The 23,360-nt window shown below is 41.6% G+C and overlaps 1 protein-coding gene across 5 annotated transcripts in view; it reads left to right on the forward strand.

The window, feature by feature from the left end:
* The window catches only part of TSPAN4 (tetraspanin 4), a 436,281-nt gene that overhangs the window by 366,487 nt on the left and 46,434 nt on the right, over positions 1-23,360 (forward strand). For all 5 annotated transcript variants that reach the window (XM_056354234.1, XM_056354235.1, XM_056354236.1 and 2 more), the window contains one exon: positions 17,516-17,590. In XM_056354234.1, coding sequence (XP_056210209.1) covers positions 17,516-17,590 — 75 coding nt within the window. The remainder of the gene's footprint in view (positions 1-17,515; positions 17,591-23,360) is intronic.

The raw sequence follows: 23,360 nt of genomic DNA on the forward strand, positions 1-23,360 counted from the left end.
TGCACCTTGTAAGGACTAATCTAATGCCCTTCGGGGCATGATGTAAGGACTCTACTTGATGGATCAAATTAAGTAATGCAAAGGAATCCAAATTCATTTATGAACTCTTTGCATGGAAGAATTGGGAAACTTGATCTGATTTGGTACCAGCATTTCACTCTGCCTGTCCTTAGCTTTGTCTACCATAGCTGTTCAGCATGGCCTCTAATTTTACTCAATTTTCTTCAAAATTGAATTATGTTAGAGCTAATTACAGCTACTTTAATTCTGAATAAGCCCAGCTATAGAGGGTAGAAATACAGTTTCATTAGTCTGTGTTGAATTCACTTTTTCTTTAGTCTAGAGTAACGTTCCAAAATGTGCATCGGTACATACTTACCTTCATTGAATACCAGTGAGATTTTTGAGTTCTTGTTGGCTCTTCTGTTGAGTCTATCCGTTTGGAAGGGAAACAGATGGTGGTAGGAGCTTCTCTTTCTGGAAGCAAAGCCTTAATATGTAGGTTTGTTCTTAGTCTTCCCAGATTGCTGGTTCTGTTTGACTAGTGTTTGAAATAGTGCTTTTAAGTTCAGGGCCGGGGCATTTGGTTTTGGCCAGCTCCCATTTTTTTAGGTAATGTAGGTAGCAAAATAAATGCTTGCATGAAAGCACTTGCTGGGTATCAAACCTGGCTGTTCTTTGGGGGCATGGTTGCTGGTTGCTAAATCTCTTCACCTTTTTCCAGTTTCACAGATGTTCCCAACACTGTGATCTGCCAAAACGGAAAGAATATCTTCCCAAAATATCTGGGTTTTGTTAAACATCCCTGAGAATGCCCCTTCTTCTTAGGAGTACTGTTTTGGTGCAGCTGGGCTATGATAGGATTTGCTGTCTAAGTTGTAAAGGGAAAGCTACCAAGTACTGGCAACCTTGTGTGTGTGTGACACGCTGTGTTTAACAGTCACTGCAGGATCAAGTCCTCACACTTTTCTGTATCTCCTAGGCCACCACTTAACATCTGGCTTTGTTCTTGGTAGCAGCTAAGATTGCTTTTTGAACTGAATTCCTGTAATTTATGTCTCCAGAAGGTATTACCACAAATGTGACAGCAACTCATGGAGTAAGTTGTCTTGCTCATGTGTGATGTCACTACTATATCTTCTTGTGCAGCATTTGGTTTAGCTAACTTGTGCTTCCATTTGGAAACAGGAGCTTTGATAGTACACAGACAGAGAAATGAAGTCTGGCTGCACAGGTGCTTGCTATGGGCTGATGGAGGCTATTTTATTGCATGGGTAGTATATTCTGTTGCACTATTCACTGGATAATGTATTTGATTCTCTTAATTTGCCCTCACCTCCTGATACTAGGCCAGCCCTAGCACTAGACAAAGACACATGTGCTAAACAAACTTGGGGAACTGGAATGGAGAGGAGTTAGACAAGGTCTGCAGGCAGTTGAAACAGGTTTGTGGTGGGCTTAAAAGCAATGAAAAACTATTAACTAAGTACTAAAATGAAAGCAAGAAGTAAAAGCCAAGATGTTGTGTCTCTTGCATGTTTTAGTAGTCTGATTAAGTGGGGCTTGGAATGGACAAAAAGAAAAGGAATAAACCAAGCTGGAGGAATTCCCAGGGATCCTGTCATGGTAGGATGGCAGATACTCAAGTTATAACTTATATATATAAGATCAAACATTGCTCCATTGAGCAGAACATCACTGTGTATCTCTGAGCGAGCTACAAGTTTCACTGACCTCCCCCTTTCCTCTGCCTGATACAGTGTGAAAGTAAGTCTGGGATGTTAAGTATGACCATGGGCAATAATAAGGGTGATGTGAATGTCATCTGGTTCTCCAGATACTCTGCCTATACTGTATACCTGTTGTCTCCTGCTCTGAAATCATGCCCTTAAGAACTCCTCGAAGACACGTATGGCAGCAGAAGCATACAGACCACATGGATATGTCTGGTTTTAACCAGGAACAATTTGGACCTCCACTTGCTGTTATCTCCTGTAGTACACCCCAGGTGTCGTCTTTAGGCCTGCGAGGACTGGAAAGACAAATTTCCCATGCAACAGGAGCACCTCTTGACCTGCTTCCTAAAAGAAGAGGAAAGGGTGTGGCAGTTACAAGCTGGGGAAGAATGTAGTTGGGAGGATGTGCTGCTGTGATTGGTGTGGGTGGTTTGAAGGAAAACATTGGAGATATTGCAGGAGGCATGAAGCACCCCTGGCATCCTAAAATGGACTGGGAGGGAGCAGATCAAGAAGAACTACTAGCTCAGCCCACCTGCATTGGAGGAGCAGAATTTTACGTGTGTTAGGCAGAGCAGGATGTTTGTGTATGGTCTTGCCTTCCGAACAGTGCTACTGTTTGACGATGTGGTGAGGAATGAGATTTCCTTAGGAGCCTGCTGGAGTGGATGAGAAATTAGCAGTATGCAAGAGATATATCAGTGTATTTGTATTTCATACACTTGCTTGCACAGCAGATGAGACTCTGATCTTGTATCTTTGTGTTCTCCACGTATGACATTTGTATTGGGTTGTCAGAGCAAACCTGTAAGCTCTTTGGTGTTAGGCTGCTGTGATGATGTTGGGTGTAAATGATAATAATTGCTTACCTCTGGTGTTTGCCAACAGCTTTTTAAAGAAAGGAAGGCAGACAAAGTATTTTAAGTAACAGAGGACGGATGGAGCAGAAGTAATATTTAATCTGTAAATGCAACTTTTGCATAGATGTGTGCAATAGTCAGGGATGATCCGCGTTAACTCTCTGAATAGTGTTTATATAGTCTCGAGCTTCACAGTTTTATTGGCTTGAAAGGACTTACCTGGTGTCCACTAAGGAGCTGGCAGATACTCTTTACTCAGTGGCAATGTATAGTCAGGACAATGCCTCATTAATCTTATAACAGGCCCATTCCTATTCCTCTGCATTCAGAGGATTAGAATAATACGAAAACCTAAAATAGTGTGAAAAAAATATCAAGGAAACATCAACTATCTTATGTGTTCTGCAAAAATACGCAGATGGGGCAAGTCGTGCAGCTGTCATTCTAAGATCTCAGTGAACAAAGAATGGATATTTGCAACGATTCTTATTTGCTCCAGCTACAGTGTGAAAGAAGATAAACTCTTCCATCATTAGATTTCCCTAGGGAAATCAGAGCAACTAGCATTTCTTGAAAATATAACAACCTGGTGTATATAGTCTTGCATTTGAATGTAGATGGAAATTGATGAGTGAAGCAGGGGAACAATACTTCATTGCTTCAGTAAGATTCCTTTGACATTTCTGCTTGCTCAAGACTGTGTAAATAGAGATCCCTCTGCTACAGGCTCAGCTGTAATTAGAAAATGGCAGCCCTGTTCTGGTGGGCTGGGTCACTGTCCTGAACAGGTGACAGAGGTAACAAGCTAAGAGTCTTGACTTGAGAACGTTAGTTTATGGAATTTTTTTTTTTTTTTTTTTTTTTAAAAAAGGTGTTTGATCCCGTGTTGCCGGATCATCTAGCTGTACTGCAAATCTCTATAGGCTATCTTGAAACAAAAGTAGGAATCTCGTTTTGCTCCCGTCCCCTTTGCAAATATGTTCTAATCTCTATCAGAGCTTTTAGTCGTATCCAACATCTTTGTGAATTTTAGCAAAACATTTAGCTTGAGTGCTGTTAACCCCCTTGCAGTGGATGTGCTTGTCAGCTGAGGTGGGTTCTTGCAGAAGATGAGGCACCAGCTTGCTTTACCACCTAGCAGAAGCAGTTAGGATGACTTGGTCATAGAACTGACTGGTCAGATGCTGTATGTACCTGTGCATGTGCCATTGCTCTCTGATTAAGAAATTTGTGCCTGATAAAGTACATTTTTCTCTTTCATGTTCAAATGTTGACCTAGCTGATCCTTAATTGCCTGTGTAAACATTGTCTTTTAGGTTAACTGCTCTGTTTGAGGAGCTAAATTGCATGAATTCTCTTCCTTTCATACATGTGTAGTAGATCTATATTTGTATGCTTGCACTTAAAAAAGGTTGTTATTCCATGGATAGTCCAGGTGAAAAATCTCAGCTTTACATGTTAAATCATGGCAGATGATGTTATTTATTATCTGTATTACGGTATCTCCTGCAGGCAGCCCATGAGATCAGAATGCTCATTCTGTATAAAACTCCTGGTAAGAGGAGGTCCCTGACCAGTAAAGCTTACCAGTTAAATAGATAAGACAAATAGGAAGTATTATTATCCTCATTAGACAGATGGGGAGCCGCAACAAAGCGAAACTAAGTGCCTTGAGTAGGTTGCACTGGGAGATAGTGAGAGAGCTATGAAGCAAACCCAAATTCTCAGCTCAGTGCCTTTTTCATCTTCCTCTGGTCACAGCAGAACATGTCTAGTTGTCCTGTGTGGTACAGTGCCCTTTAAGAAGTATTTAGTCCATGTTTCCATAATAGTAATGACAATTTTGATTTCTTTCATCATATGTATTATGTCCAAATGATAAATAAATATCCCAAAGCAAAGTTAGTTCTCGATTTCAATTTTGTTGTAAGTGCCTAATTGGCACAATTAGCTCGTTTCCATGAGCTCCACTGCAGGACATCCCAGCTGAGCCAATCAGCCTAATTGCAATGTTCAATTCAGTTGAATCAATTCAGTTAAATGGGAAACAGGCCATTTAGAGAAGCTGTCAGAAAGGGCATGTGAACATGGTCTAATGTAAATTTTTTGCAAAAGGAACTTCTGGTCCAGGAAATCATAGTCACTGGAAAAAATAAGTGACCCTTTGTGAAGGAAAAATTTTTTGTGTCTATTTGGTTATTACAGCACACATGTATAGATACCTTGTTTCTATACACTTGCAACTGAAATAATAACCCATGTCCTAGAAGGAAACAAGATCCTTAGGCAGTTCGTTATTTCACCATTTGATTTTGTGACACTTTTTTTCTCCAGTCATTTGGCACAAAACCCACGTTCTTCTGCTTCTGGATGGGTTGTGCAACTTGGTCAACAGTCCAATCAGAAGAGGTAGAAGATGAGTCTTGCTTGTGTAGACCTTAAGTTGACAAAGGAGATTGTTCAGTACATATTGCCCATTCAGGAATTACTAGAAAGGGGAAAGGGCTTGAAGCAGACAAAATGTTGATCCTTCTCTGATTACCCAACGCCGGCTGGCTTCTTATAAAGCACCAAGGTTAGGTATGTTCATCAGATCAAGGATTAGATAAGTAAGAAGATGGCTTACATACACCCTCTTTCCCCTTATACCTGATTTGTGGATAGCCTGATTATTTATTTGGGTTTTTTTAGAAAAGCTGAAACAATGATTAATAAGGAGGGGAAAGAAAATAATCATTAACAGACAGATCTGTGTGTTCAGCTTAATTTAAATGAGGACCTCGTGTTAATAAGCGAGGAGTTCATCACAGTTGCTGGAATGAATAAGATCAGAATTAAACCTTGATACTAGGTCAGGACCAGCTGTGGAAAGAGCTGATATTCTATACATATCTGAATGACTATGCAGACATCAAAAGGCATTTATTTATGGAACAGTCCAAGGGGAAAATGAGTGCCCGTGATGTTTTGTACTGTGCTGTTGAGAGTTTTCTGAATTTCAGCCAGCTCATCTGTAAGTGAAATAGCAATAAAGAAAATGAGGAAAAAGTTAATGAGTGGATAGAAAAGGAGAATAAAAAACCCTACTGTTTTAAATAGTGTCACTGGATCCAACCAGAGAGCTGACAGCTGAAACTCCACTGGTGACAGGAGATTTATTTCAAAGCAACTAAATGGGAAAGAAATAGCCCGTGAATGACTTCATCTCGGTAATTTAATGCTACAGACCAAACAGCAGATTCTCATTCCAGTTTAGCACAGGAGCTTGTGTTCTTCAAGCAATCTGAGTAGAAAAAAACAGGGAAATCATGGCTGCAGCCATAGCAGCAAGGAAGTGATGGAAAGACCAGGAAGATGCATGCACACAGCCTGTGTGAGCGTTATACATCATGGGTAACACTTCTCTGTGTAGTACATAGATACATGTAAAGCGTATGAAGCCCTAACTTGCTACTTGTTTGGACCCTTAAGTACTGAACACCAAGGTCCCCTAGTTTTGTTGCCTCTCATTTATCATTAAGAACCTGCTCCTCGCTGCCTTTCAGTTTTTAGCTCCTTCTGCTTGGCTGTGACTGAAACTCAGGAGTGGATGGGACCTGTCTGAGCCCTACCCTTCCTCTCTTCTTTTCTTCAGCTCTGGTAGCAATTAATCAAAGGACCTGGGAACAGAGGAAAGAATAAAGCTGTTTTCCTTCCCTCTTGTTTTTAGTCTTGAGCCTAGGCTCAATGTGTAGGAAGGACTTGCTTCGGGGGGGGGGGGGGGGGGGGGGCGGGGGGTGTGTGTGTATTCATTTTTGTAATATAGACTGATGCAATACCACTAGTGCCTGATATGCTTTGAGTCACAGAATCATAGAATATCTCAAGTTGGAAAGGACTTACAAGGATGATCGAGTCCAACTCCCTGCTCCTCACAGGACTACCTAAAACTAAACCATATAGCTAAGAGCGTCGTCCAGGTGCTCCTTGACCACAGCTTGGTGCCGTAACCACTTCCCTGGGGAACCTGTTCCAGTGACTGGCCACCTTCTCAGTGAAGAACCTTATCCTGATGTCCCCATTCCTTTTTGTATTGTCAAGATGCTGCTTTATGGCAGTCAGCATGACAGCGCCATGTGCAGGAGTCAGTTGGAGCTATGCTAATTTGTTATCAGTTGAAGGCTTAATCTGTTTAAATGACTCTCAGTGTTTCCAGCCGCCTAACTCCTGGTTGATTAATCTACTAACTAGTAGCTGTTAGCTGTGTAGTAGCAACTTCAGCTTCTCTGACAGTTCATGCAGGCTCAAGATCCTCTGTTGCTCAGAAAGCCTCCCTCACCCCGTCTTTTGTCTCAACATTCAACCAACTCTTATGTGCCAAGATTTTCTTGAAAAGAAACCTGGCTCTGAGACATTTCAAAAGGGGACCCAGAAACCAAGCCTCATCTTGCCCTACTACTGTCTGGAGACAACTCATGCGCATCCAGGACAGTTAAGTAATACAATGAACCTCCTGGTGGAAGAGCAGAGCATAAGACTGGAAAAGACTGGTGGTCAGGAAAACACTTTCAAGAAAGCCTGCTTTCTGCCAGAGCTTGCAGTCTCTGGACAGATGTGTTCAAGGTCTGATCTATTAGACTGACTTCTGCTGATTTGGATGGGCTTTTGCTCCAAACCTAGGGTCACCTGCAAGATCTGGTAGGCAACAGAACTGCTCCCATTTCAAAAGTAAAGGACAAGTAACTTGTGTGCTCCTTACCAGCCCAGACATGTCACTTTTGAGCATAACATTTGATCTTTTTTTTTTTTCTTAACAATAAAATTACCTCCTCAGATTTGTAAGCCCATGGCTTTCTAAGAAGCATGTGTGCTTATATTCCCAATCATTCATTTGCTATTTTAGCCACCTTAACACTGCTGCTTAAATTTGTGCAACACAAGCTTTTTTCTTCAAGGATTAGAGTTACCTGAAGCTCAGAAGTATCTACCTCTGCAGATAAAGAAATGGAGGCTAGCTGGTGTAAATCAGTGATGATTATACAAGGTGTAGCCAGAGCTGTTCTGATGCTGTAGACATTTCAGTTCCCCAGTGGCTGAAAGGAAGTTAAGGAAGAGTTAAGTTAAAGAGTTAAGGCAGTCAAACCGACTGCTGTTCGTTTTTTAAGCTGACCCATGTGCATCTGATGCAGCAGCCTCTGTGCAGGACATTTGAGAACAGCAAACTGGGGAGAAAACCAGCAGTGGAATTTAAATACAGATAAAATACTCTACCTTGTCCTTTTTTTTCTTCTTGACCATCTGCTTTTCACCATTTCCTTCACATACACATACAGTGCAGTTTCTAGATACTGTTTTGAGACTCCTAGATAAGAGAAATTTTCTGTTGTTATAATTAGCAGGTGACGTCCCATTGCAAACTTAGCTCAGGGTTGGCAAATACGTGTAAAGGCAAAACTGCTGAATTTTAGACTTAATTTTTTCCCCCTTCAGCTCATCATAAGTCAGCTGAGCAGCATGGTCATGTCATTTGCTCTTGTCATCTTGGGGGAACTTCTGTCAGTTTGCCCAGCACTTGGGGTCCAGCCAGATGTTAGGTGTGAACATGAATGTGAAGCTAGCCCTGCCGACTCGCTCGCTCCCCAAGCCAGGTGTGTGGGGACCACTTGCTGCTCTCCTCTTCCTCTTGAGGCACCAAACTGTCTGATTGTCAAGCTGCCTGGTGCTGGAGCTCCAGATGACAAGAAACATATCCCGGGAATGATAGATTCAGGGAAGAAGCTCAGTTTACTACATACAGAGGTGATGGCAAAGTCCGCGCAGAAGATGTAAGTTTAGAAAGTAATTAACTTTGCATGTCTTTGCCACAGATGGAGAATACTGGATCAACCCCAAGCCAGAGCCTCTTAGTTGTATTTGGTATTTCCATAAGCAACTGCTTTGTTATTAATGATGTGGCACAGGGACGTGTAAGAGCTAGCCAAATGTTTTAGTTCTTCAGCTGCATCACCCTTCAGAAGTAGGATGAGTTTGTCTTGACTAGGATAAAGATTGACACCAGACCACATCACACCTGTGCACTACGTTTGCAGAAAAGATGAAGCAACCCTTCAAGAGAGTCAGAGGCCAGCGAGACCTTTATCTGTGCTCAGGAATAATAATCTGCAATCTGTTAAATAGGCCTCCACCCACCTACTGTTGATGTGAGTGATACCTGGCTAATATTTGATGACATTTCATTGATTTTGAGTCAGTTTTTGGAGAAGATGGAAAATGACTAGAAACACCACAAAATGCCGGTTAAAGTCCTATGACACAGTACAGGAATGTCAAGTCTCTCAACTCTCACTAATGCAGTAAGGCTGAAGGATTCCAACTGAAAGCAGTAACAAGACTAGAATGAAACACTATTCATGTGTTAAAACAGCACATGTTGTATATCTTCCCAGAAATAATTACTGCAGATTTCTTTGAGCTTTCTTGATCAGCAGGAGTTTTTGCACATTCATAAAAAATATACTCCAACCATAAACAGAGCTGTACTATATATACCCAGCAGGCATAAAGCATGCACAACTTTGTCACAATCACAATGAATTAACCATTAAGGTTGTTAGAGAATAATAGCTGATGAACCAAGTTTAGATACATGCTGTTTCCATAAAGGAGTTTCTGTTCATAAGTTTGCTCATATACATTACTGCCTTTTTAAGTTTATGAGCAAACGTATCATTTTTATGCTGGAAAAAAAAAAAATAAGGAGACTAAAGAGATTTACTTCCAAGGAAGTATTAAAAGAGCGAAATATGCACAGCATGGCAGAGAAGGGGCTCAGATGGGACATAAGTCTACAAATATTAAAGAAGTCTAAATTCTGTGGGCAGAAAGGAAGCATGCATGGTGCTAAAGAGGGTGCTAAGTAGGAGCAATGGTATGGAACTAACAAAAGGAGAATTCAAACCGAGTGTCAGCAAAAACTTTGGTACTGGGATGAGGAATCGGAATCCACTGTGATGGAACCTGATGGAGGCACGCTGCCCTTCCCCTGTTGTTGTGAAGTTTGCGTGGTAGGTCAATAGACTGGGATTTTATTGACTGTAATTCCAGTTACTGTTACTGCCTGGGCATTCTCCTGTCATTTCTTTCATTGCTCTTTCTCTTTCTGTATGCGTCTTCCAGGCTGCAGAAGACGTTATTTCTAAGATGCGAGTACAATTCCCATTTCACTTTTTCTTCTGCTCTCTTCTCATTGCTCACTTCTTTGGAAAAGAAAATCAAAGAAAATTTTAAAAATCGAAGCGAGCCTTTTATAATGTTCCTACTCCCTATTAATATATCAGATCAAAATGCTGCCTTTTGGGAATTATTTTAAACCAAACTTCTTGTGAGAGCTAGCGATACATTAAACACTTTTGCTTTCAAAGGTGGAAGAAAGTTGGGGTTTTTTGGTCCCCGTCCCCCCCTCCTCTTCTTTTGAGTGCTGATAAAATATGTACCATATGAGTTTTTATTCTGTGGAAGTCATGTACCAGTATGTAATAAAAAAAGCTATTCTAGGAACCCTTTTAAGATGCTTGGGGATGATCTTTGTATTGCTCTGCCTAGAAAGCCGGAGCCAACGTTGGCATGCATTGGTACCTGAAAGCAGGTACAGGATCCCTATAAAGAGCAGGTGGTTCTCTGGTACGTGGAGTTCTGGTTTCCAGCACTTCAGTGGGAATTCTTGCATGGATTTTGACTTTTCATACTGGCTTGATTTTTTTTCAAAGTGTGGAACATGCAGTAAATTTGGCAATAGCTTATAGCCTTCAGGACTTCTGTCAATTACCCATTTTCGTGCTCAGCTTTAAGCATCTCAGTTTGTTGATGCATCTGTTTTAATGTGGTTAATCATTGGGGTTCCTGCACTTCTGCAGGGAAGATACAAGATTTTGACAATGCCAACCGTAGTAATGAGGCATCTCCACTCAGTCTACTAGATATTATTTTAATATAAATAATATAATTGATGATAACTGAGCGGGAAAATTACAGAGCATATTCAATTCAAGGAAAGTTCTTTGCTTTCAGGCAGCTTGGTAAAGTGTGGCTACTATAATATCCATTAAGTTCTTTTGACTTCAGTGGAGCACTGTGAATTTGTAAGTAAAGGTTTGACTTCATTTATTCAAAAAAGAGAGATACTGTTTATACCTTCATTATTAAAGATAAGATGCTGTCCTGCAGAGAAGGTTATGTGCAGAATATGCTGTGATTTTTTTTTAATGATATTTCTGTTCATATCAAATTATAATCTAAAAATCAATTAAAAATCTTTTTGGCAGATAGTTTAGGCCTAAAGCACAGTAACATAATTTGATAATCCTTTTAACTCAAAAATAAAGGACTTTCTCCTTTTGATCAGAACAAGCAGAGGTGTTTCAGATGTGTGGAGAGCCTGTACTTTAATATGTGCCTTTGTCTTAAATCAGAATTGGGAACTTGTAGGCCATACCAAACCCCACATTCCCTTACATTTTTTGACACTCAGAAAGAGTAACACATTCTCCCACAATAAGGCAAGGCTACATCTGGAGTGCTTAGCCCATTTTGGGGCTCCTCAGTAGAAGAGACACGTACATACCAGAGGGGAAGGAATCCAACAGAGGGCCACCATGATGATTACGGGGCATGTGATGTGCAAGGACAGACTGAGGGAGCTGGGTTTGTTCTGTCTTAAAAGTTAAAGCAAGGAGGAGATTTTATTCCTATATTCAGCTACCTTACAGTAGCGTCTAAAGAAAATACAGGTTTTTGAAGGGTTCACAGGGATCAGATGAGGTAACAGACATGTTACAACATGGGAAATTCCAGTTAGAGACATGGAATATTTTTGTTATCATGAAGATAGTAAAGTACTAGAAAAAGCTGTCCATGGAGGTTGCGGATGACTGTCCATCTTCATCCTTGAAGATGCTCAGAAGGTAGCTGGGCACAGCTCTGCACAGCTTCATCTGCTTGACTGTGCTTTTAGCAAGGTGTTGGACCAGACGATCGCCAGAGGTCTTTGCCAGTCTGCATGTTTCTGTGATTCCAAGAGACTCTGTATTCTAGCAGCCAGAGCTGGACTAATCTTTGATACGGATCAGAGTTATGTAAGTTATGTATTAGGACCAGGCAGAGAAATTAAGATCCCTCCCAGGCTATGAAGTTAGAGTTCTCTTGGAAGACCAGCGATTTTAGCCCAACAAATTCTCTGTCATTTCTTCTGCCTGAGGTTCTTATTAATTAGGAAGTGAAACGTAATATCAAAATTAAGGCTGATCAGTGAGGACTTGGTAATCTAGCTTAAATAAAAGGCAAAATGCTCGTATGAAATTGAGGAAAGTTTGCCTGTAAATCTTCTTTTTTTTTTTTTTTTTTTCTTTTGTCTTCATCCTGGCAGCTGCTGCAGGCCCAAAGTACTTAGCTTGCTGGAACTCTTTCACAGGAGTAACCCACCTACTCATGTGTTTTTATTTCATATTGTCTCTGTCAGAAAATACGCTGTCCTTCTTGCAGACAGATCGACAGTGTAGGCACTACATGATGGAACACAGCACAGGCTGACTGTTGAAGTTATTTGTGCAGTTTCTTAGGTCAATTATGCTAACTTCTAGACTGTTTGGTCTAAACAAATTATTTGCTAAGCCATGAATTTAAAAACTGTTTTGAAATGTATAACTGTTCCAAAGATACTGCTGACTTTTGGGTCTTCCTACTACTTTCTTGCTGTGTGTTGCAGAGGATTTTAATAATACTTTGCAAGAAACTTCTGTCTCCTGTTATTAGCTAAGTTGAGAAGAGGGTCTGGCATACTGAGATCTTACTGTCTCCCTCTGAGGCAGACTCCCATCAAACTAAAAGCATTACTTCAGGAGTCAGTCTAAACACAGAATTCTCAAGTTTCCCATCAGTTATATCATGTTCAGTCTCATAGCAAAATGTTAGGAGACTAACAAGATGATCACAGATTGGTTTTCATTGGATTTGGTCACTTGGTTTTGGGAGACTGAGAAGATCAGCTACTCCTGACATGGAGAGATGGGCAGTTTGAGCAGCGCGATAGAGCTATTGAGAAGATTTGGGGAGGAGAGACAATGAGGAAGCAAAAGGCCCAATTGTGTGCATTAGTATGTGATGCTCAGTCATCATGCAGAGAGGCAAGTGTCTATAACGTCAGAGAAACCGGAGAATCTTGTTTGTTTGTGAAGAAAATATAAGACCTGTTGCTCTGTGCCATTGTAAGCTGTGATAGAAATGTGTGTTAAGTGATGTACACAGGGAACAGTTCTTGATTCTCCCACTGATACTAAGAGGGCAGATGAAGGGATGAATTGGAACCAGTGGGTCAAAAGCCCAGTGCAGCTCCAGTGGGGATGGAGTTGCAAGTTGACATGTCTTCAAATAGATTTTTTTTCTCTCTTTCTGACATCATGAGGGTGATGCCTAACTATGAGGAAGGCTTGCTAGCAATTGCATACTTTTCTTTTTTCCTTTACTCCTTTAATTGGGACCTGTGGGAAAGTCATGGACTTTGTGGAATATGAAGAGAACTGCTGAGAAACTAGCCTTAGTTTTCTTAAGGGTTGGAAATCAGCAGTGGTAGCTAGACAGAAAGGCATCACCTTACCTCCCTTCTCATCAAAACTTCTGTGGGTTTATTTCAAGTGTAATTTATGAAAAGCTGTGCAGTAGGAACCTCTCCAGTGAACCTCTACTAGGTTGCATCCCACTGTTTGACAAGTAGTGTGGTAAAGCATCTCTCTGTACAAGGTCAGATTAATCTTTTTTTAATGGAGTTTTACATGAATGGTTTGCTTTGGGATTGTTGTTTCTCCATGCATAAATCTTTATTATACCAGCAGCCTGCAGCCCCAGTGAACCAAAGCAAAACTCATTTTTATTCTTTGTATTTATCACCACAGTGAGATAATTCATTTGAAAAGGAGCTGTGAGATATTCCAGCAGGTGTGGTGGGGTTTAGGTGCTGCGAGCCTTCTGTGGGCTTGTGTTTCTCCATTTTAAATTTGAATGGGATATGCCCAGCTGGTTCTGGCTCCTGATTGAGCATCATTCCCTTTGGGGTGATACTGAGGATGGAACTGAAAGTGAACTTTGTGCTGCGGGAACAGAGGAGCAGGTTGTGCATGTGTCCATACATTCACTTTAGTGGGATGGATCAGATGCTGAAGTGTGCAGGCTGTGCTTTGCAGCCAGCTCACTCTGAAGCCTCAGTTTTTACTTTCTGACACATTGGGTTGGGTTCCGGTAGGGTTCTTCTTTAGAGGGGCATAATAAATGTGCTAACATGTAAGTACTTGTAGCTTTTACCAGGTGGTGAATTTGAACCCTCCACCTTAAAGTTGACATCACCTGATTTATCTTTGCAATAAAAGATACAGCGTGTGTCTCTGCCTGCACACTGTGGGATTACCAATGTGTGCTAGTTACCTGTGATATAGCAGTGTACTTTTTGTTAATGAGTGCAGATAGTAAGGTAGATAAAACTAGAGCTTTTATTTAAAAACAAAAATATTTTTCTACAGAGAAAAGGCATGATCATACTTATCTAGGCTTTGACTTTCTGAACAACATGCATTAATTTTGGTTCACTGTATGACTTCCAAAAACTGAAGTGTATGAAACCAAATTACACCGGTAATAGCTCGGAGGAACCTCTGAGCCTGTGTAGGGAAAGACTTAGACATGGTACGTAACCATCACTGAGAAGACTTATATTCTAAGATATCCTAAATTTTGAGTGCTTGGCTTTACAGCTTGCCATATCGGTTTCTCTGGTATGAACTGAAGAAGGCAGGAGCACTGTCATGGTCTCACCAGAAGATCCTCCCCACAGCCTTCTGCTGCTGGACACAGTGGCACAGCTGGCAACAGCTACCTGCTCCAGTCCTAAGGTCAGGGCGTTTAGCAGAGCAGGTGTTGCGGGGAAAATACTCTTGAGTCATGAAATTTCACTTAATTTATTGCCAAGTAAGCTAAACTTATTATTACTGATCCTACTATTGAGAAGTAATGCCACACACTTGAGAAAACACCCCAGCTTCCCTCCAGACACCTTTCCTCCCCATGCCAGTCTCCAGTCCACTCCCCGCACATGGTACTCAGTCATGGGGGTCAGTGTAGGGTGTTTTCCTTTTTCTGCCACTTTTTGTTTCTTACTCTTTTTTTTTTTTTTTCCGTGGCTTCAGCACGGGATCCTCCACAGGCTGTCATCCTCTCGAAGGGGAAGGTCCTCCTTGGTGTCCACATGCACAGGCATTCCCTGCTGCTGCGCACGCCTTGCCTCTGCCTCCTGCCCTCATCGGCTGCTCCCTATAGGTCCAGTTTCTCTAAAACTGGTAGCCAGGTCATATCCTAACGCAAACCATTCCCCATCTGCTGGTAAAAACGTTCTTCCTCAGGCCCCCCCTTTCTCCTGCAAAGTCACTCCCTGGCTTCATCTGTACATCTATGCTGCTGAGTGCAAAGAAGGGAGGAAAAGCTTTCCTGAGAGCATAGGAAAAATAAGTCCCTGAATTTTACTCCCGTTCCTGGCCATACCCACTGTTTCAAGTCTTGTCTTGTGAGGTGGGACTGGAGGCCGTCAGCTCCGAGAGGATGGCAGAAAGGCATTGCAGGCATGTGTGGGCACCACAGGAGCAGGGAAGGTGCTCTGTTGGATGGTTTGTGAGTTTTCTGGGCATGCGTGAGCTGTGGGAAGGATGTGAGCAGGCTTTTTGTGGTTGTAGACTTTGAAGATTTTAGCTGCTGAGTGCTCTCGTTTCTACTGGATGTGTGAAATGCAGTTTTCTGAAAGCTAGTAACTTCCCCACAAAAATCCACACATAGTTGGGTAAGACAAAAGGCACATACCTGAGATGGAGCTGTACTCTGTTTTGGGTCCCTGCTCTAAACACCAGAGTGTGAGAGGATTTCATATTAAGCCATCAGAAATTTAGCCATGGCAGAATAACATACCATGCCCTGCTTCATTCTTAGGAGTAATTGAAGTGCTATTTTTGGAGTTCTTCCAAAAGCTTTTATCCTTTAGACTCAAGCAAGCTCACAATATATAAGCATGGACAAACAAGGTCTGGCAAAATTATAAGCTGACAAAATTGGGGTCCTATGGTAGGAAATGCCAATCACTATTTATAATGGGTACGAGTCCTTTGTTCCAGAAAATGCCTAATGTATTCCAGGCTATGCCAGTGAATTTCACAAGGAGACAGTGGTGTTCACATGCACGTTTTGGAAAAAACATGCTTTATGGATGAGCAAAAAAGTACCCCACAGCCAATTAAAATATAGCAAAGTGTCTGTGGATCTTTGCAAAGAGTGATATGCTTTGTCCTGTTTCAGTCAATGCTGTGCGGCAGGCTAAAATCATAAATGTAAAAAATAAGCAAGCTGTGCCAAGGCTGGTTTGCAAAGCCATACAGAAGGCCAGTATCGCATGGTAATTATATGGAAATCAACTTGGATCACGAGTGTGAATGAGTTTGGTGATTCAAAACTGGGCAGTAATAGGATCCCATATTAGGGTCAGGCAGCCGTGAAGATACTTGTGATGAAGATTTGAAAATAAACTTTAATTTAAGACCTGCAGGGCAAAATGCAATGAGTTTGCTAGACAGTGTAATTGAACTAGTGGAGAAAGGTATTTTCCTCTTCTTGACCTCTTGCCCTCCATTCAAACACAGAAATCCATAGGTTCAAAGGTTTGGGTTTGACTTACCAAGCAGTGAAGAAGCTCTGATAAGGCTTTGTAGCTATTAAACTTTCATAGGTTTGCAGCCTTGTGTTAAAGCTAAAGAGATGGTAACGTTTTTTTTCTCTTGGGGATAGGATTTCAATTAAGTCAGCGTTGTTCAGTATTAGAATTCCAGCCTTGCAGGCTGCTAAGCATATGGAGTTTGTGTAACAGAGAGCAAGACCTTTGTCTGAGCCTAGAAAGTTTCCACAATTACTCTCTCTTCCTTACCTATCATTGTAAAACTCAGTTTCATTTAATGCTCTGATAATGCTTGTTCTAAAGTCAGTGCAACCACCGTGTTGACACTGCTGCAGACCTGTCCAGCGTCTTAACAAAAAGCAGTGAATATGGGTTTGGGGAAGTGTATGGCATTGCCAGCAGCACCTCTCACTGAAGTTGGTCAGAGCCGAGGGCTTTAGAGAATCTACATGAAATCCCAGCGTTAGAAGTTTTTTATCCACTCCTTTGAGCTTTTGACTACTGGGTTTTAGATAGTTCCGTGTCTTACGAGGAAAAAAAAAGACATGGAGCAACTTCACTTTGATGTCTTCAGTACAAATCAGCCCCTTTCAGTAGAAACCCCTGGGTCATCTGAGTAGCTACCCAAAACTGCTGGGAAAGCGAACTCGGTGTACAAGTTTTTTGGTGTGCCTGTGACTCCTCCCACCATTCTGCTAGAAAAGATCTATGATCTTATGGTTTATGGGCCGTGCTACCTCCTCTTGCAATGTGAAGTCTAAGCTGTGGATTTCATTGATAGCTTGTTAATTGGAAACATCTGATGGGGAAAACAATAAAGAAAACCTAGGTGGGGAGGGGTCCTGAAGGGTTCCTGTCAGACAGAGCACTGGCCTGCTGGGGGGGGGGGCTGATCTTTGTGGAGTTTTATGTGGTTCTACTGAAATCAGTGATAGAATGAGCCATAAGTAGGCCCAGATACTGTTGTGTTTCCTGACTAGTCCTTTACCTGTTTTTTCGGTTCCTGCATGTTGCATGCCTTCTGTTCTGCTGTAACACAGCAGCTTTGTACCCTGCTGCCTGTATGACTCTCACTCCCCGTTCTGCATGATCTGTTGAATGTACTTTTGTGTATCCAGAAAAAGCTGAAAATAACATTGATGGTTTTTGCTTTTTGTTTTGTCCCCTGTCCCTTCTTCTCTTGACAGTTTTTTATCATGCTGTTAATTATATTTCTGTTGGAGCTTACTGTTGTGATTCTGTTCTTCGTCTACACTGACAAGGTAAGTCAGATTCTTCATTTTTCTTTTCCCTTCAGCAAATTTTTATGCCCCTTTTCCCTATAAATAAATCATGAAGCACTTGGCTTGGTATGCACATCATGCTCCTGTCTTCCTTGAGACACCCCTCTCAGAAGGAGCTCTCTCAGAATGCATAAACAGCCTTGCAGGACTGGGCTCTCTTGCTTGCTCGTGTGTACAACTCAAGGTCACAGATATTGCCAAGTGCATCAGCCATTAAAAAAAACAAACAAAACCAAACAACAAACACACACCAAAAGCCCCCACAAAAAAAAGCAAAGAAGCCAAGGAGCCTTACTAGGAACAAGTAGGAAGAGGCATCCATCAGAATGAATGGGATTTTAAAAAAATAAGTTTACAATTTAAGAGCCACTTTAATGTTGTTATAAAAGAGGTGTCCTTAGCACAGGCAAAGGCACACAATTCATTATCTTTCCAAGTTGCGCCTTGAAGCACATGTGTACTTAGATTCTAGTGGTAAGCCAAGGTAAATGTTTAAAAGTTTATTAAACAAAGCTTTTGTTCGCAGTTTGAAATTTTATGTATGTTTGACCTTTGTTCCTCTGCTTACCTGGTATTTCTATTGTAAGGGCAACACTGGCTATTTGAATTCTCTTTGCTCTTAAAATAATGTTTCTAAAAAACAAACAAAAAAAATCTTACATGAATAGACACAAACCAAGGGAATAATTCTGTGTAACCTGCCTACTCAATCAAAATTGTCGGTGTCTCTTACAACTGAAGACTAAGGGAGCTTGAAAATCACAAGGTAGGTGGCAAAATTTTGCTGTGAATTAACAGTCATCAGGTACATGACCAATCAACAGCTTCTTCTGAAATGGAAAGGTAAAATAGCAAAAAGTAAATAAAAATAAACATAAATACACAAAATATCAAAATACAATGGAGATTAACCGTAGACCTCGTTATATGCAGTATATTTAGCAATAACCTGGATAAGGAGTGGATGAGATGTCAACATTACTTTCTAGAAAGGCTCTGAATGAATTAGTGAGCACTCTGAGTGATTGTCAGGTGCACTTCTGAAGGACTGAAAAGTGCTAGGCTGCCGGATGGCATGCTGTAGCTGGTACATGGTATTAACTTGCAAGGTAATTAAAGTAGAAGGGGCAACTTAAAATTACTTGTATGCATTATTGGATTCTGAAATACTTGTAAGCTCATGGGAGAAAGATTTACGTGTCATACATGACAGCTTAATAAAGGCATCTACTTAATATGCAGTGGGCCTCCAAAACCCAAATACAACACTCGGTTATATTTAGAAAGGGAATCAGTTAGAAAATATTATCATGTCATTGTATAAATTGACGGACTCGCCTCACTGTGAATTTAATACTGAGTTGTGGTTACAGAAACGATTAGAAACACTACAAAGGTGGGAGAGAGCAGTCATGAAGAGGGAGGCTACCCTGATTCAGTTTGGGAAAGGGAAAAGATCCTCTCCTTAAGAGATCTTAGAAGAGAAGTGATAGCAGTTTCTAAAATAATGACATACTAAAGACCTCTTCTGAACACAGAAGAAATACTTGAAAATATTAAGGAGTAGTTTTAAAAGAGAAATGTTTCTTATGCTCCACGTCATCATCTTGAATTCTCTGTTGGTGGATGTTGTTGAGGTTGATAGCTTGATAGATGTGTGGGTATGGAGGAAATGAAAAAAAACAGTGAAACATTTTTATTCGTAAAGCAATCAGTGCTGTTATGTTGACAAGCGTGTCACAGGGAGTGTTGGTCCTCACTCTTCAGAAGTAAAAATAGTGGAAAAAGTGTCAGGAATTATTCCCTCCTTCCTTCAGCGTGTTGGTTTGCAGTGGGTTTTATTTGCTCTTTGTGAGGAGATCAGGAAATTTAACTTTCTCTGAGTCACACGCTGTGGGTTGGTGCAGGAGGTACAGGACAGTTGTCTGTAAGATCAAACCAGTCTCAAACATGGGCTCCAGTTTAAGGGCAGTTTTACTGAGTTAAGAAATTGCTATAGTCTGTGCATTGCGGATGATCAAATTTGAGGCTCTTAATATTCCTGTATGACTTTAAATCCATAGTCTTATACTGAGGAAATCAATAGCTTGTCTCTGTGTTACATTTACACTTCTGCCTACAGAACAAATAAAACAACAGCAGCCTAAAACTAATATTTTCATGCAATATGCTTAGAATTTGTGTTCTGGCATTCCTGATGTGAAAAAACAGTATTCCACACGTACTGGTATGGGAAAGTAGCTATTCCAGACAAGTGCACCACAGTAATTCAGTTAATGCAGTTCCTTGGAAAATCAGTGAAGGAATGATCTACACTAACACTTGCATGTCAAAAGAAAGTAACATTAATTCTGTGTGCAAAAGCAGAAAAGAACTCTGCAGGTTAAGGCTTTGAGGGCTCCTATATAATTTGTGTGTGTATATATATAAACATAAAAAAAAAAGCTCAGCAGGTTTTTTGAGTACCCGTTAGCCTTCTATTAATTAAGAGTGTATGAACATGTAAAATTCTTCCCAGAATAAAATGGATGCCAATTGTTATTTTCCGTTTCTGCCTTGAGAAGAGGTTGAATAATGGATTCCCCTGCAGTTTTCATTTACTTCTACTTTGTCAAGTGGAGGAACTCTGAAGTGGATACTTCATCCCTTGCTACGAAGTTTAATCAATGCTCTCCTCTTCCCATAAAGCAGGGCAGTGTTACTACCTGTCTTGGGTTTGCGCAGCAAGGTTTGGGTGACAGGGGGGCTACAGGGGTGGCTTCTGTGAGAAGCTTCTGGGAGCTTCCCCATGTCCGAGGCAGCCAAGGCCAGGCCCATCAGCGATGGTGGGAACAGATATAAGAAGGGGGAGGGGGGGGAAACAGCGCAACAAATTACAGCTGAAGAGAAGAATGAGACTATGTGAGTGCAACAGCCCTGCAGACACCCGGGTCAGTGCAGGAGGAGCTCCAGGCACCGGAGCGGAGATTCCCGGGAAGCCCGTGGTGAGGCAGGCTGTCCCCCTCGGCCCGTGGAAGTTCGCGGTGGAGCCAGCATCCACCTGCAGTCTGAGCAGGACCCTCTGTTGGAGCAGAGGGATGCCCAAAGGAGGCTGTCACACTGGGAAGCCCATGATGGCGCAGGCTGCGCGGGAGAGGAGCCCAGGCTGGGGCAGGGTTGCTGGCAGGGCTTGTGACCCCGTGGGGGACCCACGCTGGAGCGGGCTGTTCCTGAAGGACTGCACCCCGTGGGAGGGACCCACACGGGAACAGTTTGTGAAGAACTGTAGCACATGGCAAGGACTCCTGTTGGAGAAGTTCATGGAGAACTGTCTCCCGTGGGAGGGACCCCGCAGGAGGATGTGTGAGGAGTCCTGGCTCTGAGGAGGAGGGAGTGGCAGAGACCGCGTGTGATGAACTGGCCGCAGCCCCCGTTCCTGTGCTGCAGAATGTCGTCTTCCCATGTCTTTGTGAAGACACGTTTATCTTGATCTCACGAGATAAACGCTGCCCTGGACTTTGCAACTCTTTCTCTGAACTGGCTGTGCAGTCTAGTGGTGTAAAGAGATGGGGCTTGGAGAAAGCTCAGAAATACAGAATAGAGGAAGGGAAGGGGTAACGCCTTGCTGCTTGGAGCGGCACTGGGTCTCCCCGGCAGGGCCAGTGCTCCAGCGTTTGCTGTTCCTCCAGACTTCCTGGCTGGGTTACATTGCAAAATATGAATCCCTGGACTTCTGCAGAAGTGAAATGTGGGCTGTGTGGGAATAGGATGAGGAAATGCATTCCTACAGGATGGTTTTCAGGAAAAATATATTATTTTAATAAAATAGAAATACTGTTTTTATTTCATCCTGGCTGTTCCCAAAGCAGTGGAGTGACTGGTTCTTAGGCTCAGAGTGGGCACCTGAGGGACTTGGGAGCTCCTACTGGTGTTTGTGCATGTTCATCTGCAAGTTCCCAAAGTGTAATTTTTTTTTTTTTTTTTTGAGGGCAGAAATATCAGCCCAGGAGATTGTGATTATGATAACTAAGGCAGGTTTTTATCACTCTGGGAGCACTATTTTTTCAGACTAAATTTTCACCCCCATTTGAAGCAGGTCAAACTCCAGTGACATTGCTAGTCATGTGAATGGTTACATGAATGGCCACCCATCTATTGCTTGAATAGTCTCTTTAATATGTTTTATTTTGATTCCATTAATACAAAGCAGCATTTTACACTTTTATAAGTCGATAATTTCTGTGTGAGGCTCTATATGAATTTATAGAGATCCATGGAGTACTGATAGGGTTAACAATTTTATTGTGATAAAGAGAAAGCAGCAGGGCCCTATGCTATCAGAAGCTGGATACTCCTTATATTTCTCAACACCAGATTGGACCCTGCTAGAATATAAATTATGCTAATAAAATGCATGGTCTTGCACTAGTTTTAACTTGTATAATCCTTCTGGTTTTAGCATCTGTATTTATTTTTACTGTGATGATTTTCCTGGAGGCACAGGGAAAAAAAATAATCCATATTTACTTTTTTGCAGCTGTAATAAAAGATTTTTTTCAGTAGGTTTGTTTGTTCAGATGTCTGCATTTTTTCTGATTTATGGGCAGAGCTATGGTGCTGCTATTTAATGCCCACAAATGGAAGAACATAAATAAACCACCATGATGTGTTGTTTTTTTTTTTTTCCTTTTCTTTTTGAAATGTCAAACTGAGTAACATAAACCAGTTTAAGAAACAAAAGCACTGAAGGATCATTGACTATGATATTTGATTATGGGAGCAGTTACTGTTATTGGCAACTCAAGACCAGAATTTTCAATAAAGATTAGGCCATTAACTCACTTGGTATCCCTGTGAAAATTACAGCCTAAATTCCATGCCTGCTTAGCTGTGTTGAAAATGGCCCACGGAATGGTAGAGGACTGAAAAATAATGGCTACTTCTGTTTTTCATGAGATGTGTGAAAATGCTTTCCTTTTCATGTTGCAGTAAATTGTAATGAGTTTCTCTATAGCTTTTACTGCTAGCTTATAAAAAATATAGTCTGTAGATTGATGCATCTCTTGTTTTGTCTTTCAAAATGTTTTGCAAATTACTGTAATTCCCGATTAATATTTTGCCTGGTCCAATACAGATTAGAGACAGCAGACGTGAATGTAGTGGGTATGATTTCAGGTACGGCTCGGTACTCACAACCTCTTTCACATTTGGCTTTAAAGACAAAGTGGAAAAACTGAATCTCTTCCACCTTTTGCACTCGTGAGCAGCTGCTCACAGAAATGCTCTGGTGCTGCTGAGCCGCTCGGCAATGTGAGGAAGGGGTTCACAATCAAACGGAAGAAATTATTCATACAGAAAGTTTAGCTCAAACATAACTGCAGAAGCTGTTCTCATCATGCTTCTGTCCAGAGAGCTTAAAATTTTTCCACGTTTGTTTTTGGCAGAGCTTCAGTGGAGCAGGGTGTCTGCTGAGGTAACAAAATGCCTCGTGTCCCCAGTCAGCCTAGCACGCAGGGCTGCCCAGGGTGCACAGGCAGGTGGTGTTAATCTCTTTGAAGATGGAGAAATCGAGGCGAAAGTGGAAGAGACAAGGTCATCCAAATTGTATGCGGTTTATGGGTGGTCTTAAGTTACAGGAGAACAACAGGCTTTGGAAAGACCTGCAGAACCGGTGGGGTGGTCGCTGCGCTGCAGTGAGATGGCCTGCCTGTGCTACCAGTGTTTCTTCATCAGCATTTCACTTTGCCAACACTGTCCCACTGTCGCATGT

Source organism: Falco biarmicus, chromosome 10 (assembly GCF_023638135.1).
Source record: "Falco biarmicus isolate bFalBia1 chromosome 10, bFalBia1.pri, whole genome shotgun sequence".
NCBI lineage: Eukaryota > Metazoa > Chordata > Aves > Falconiformes > Falconidae > Falco > Falco biarmicus.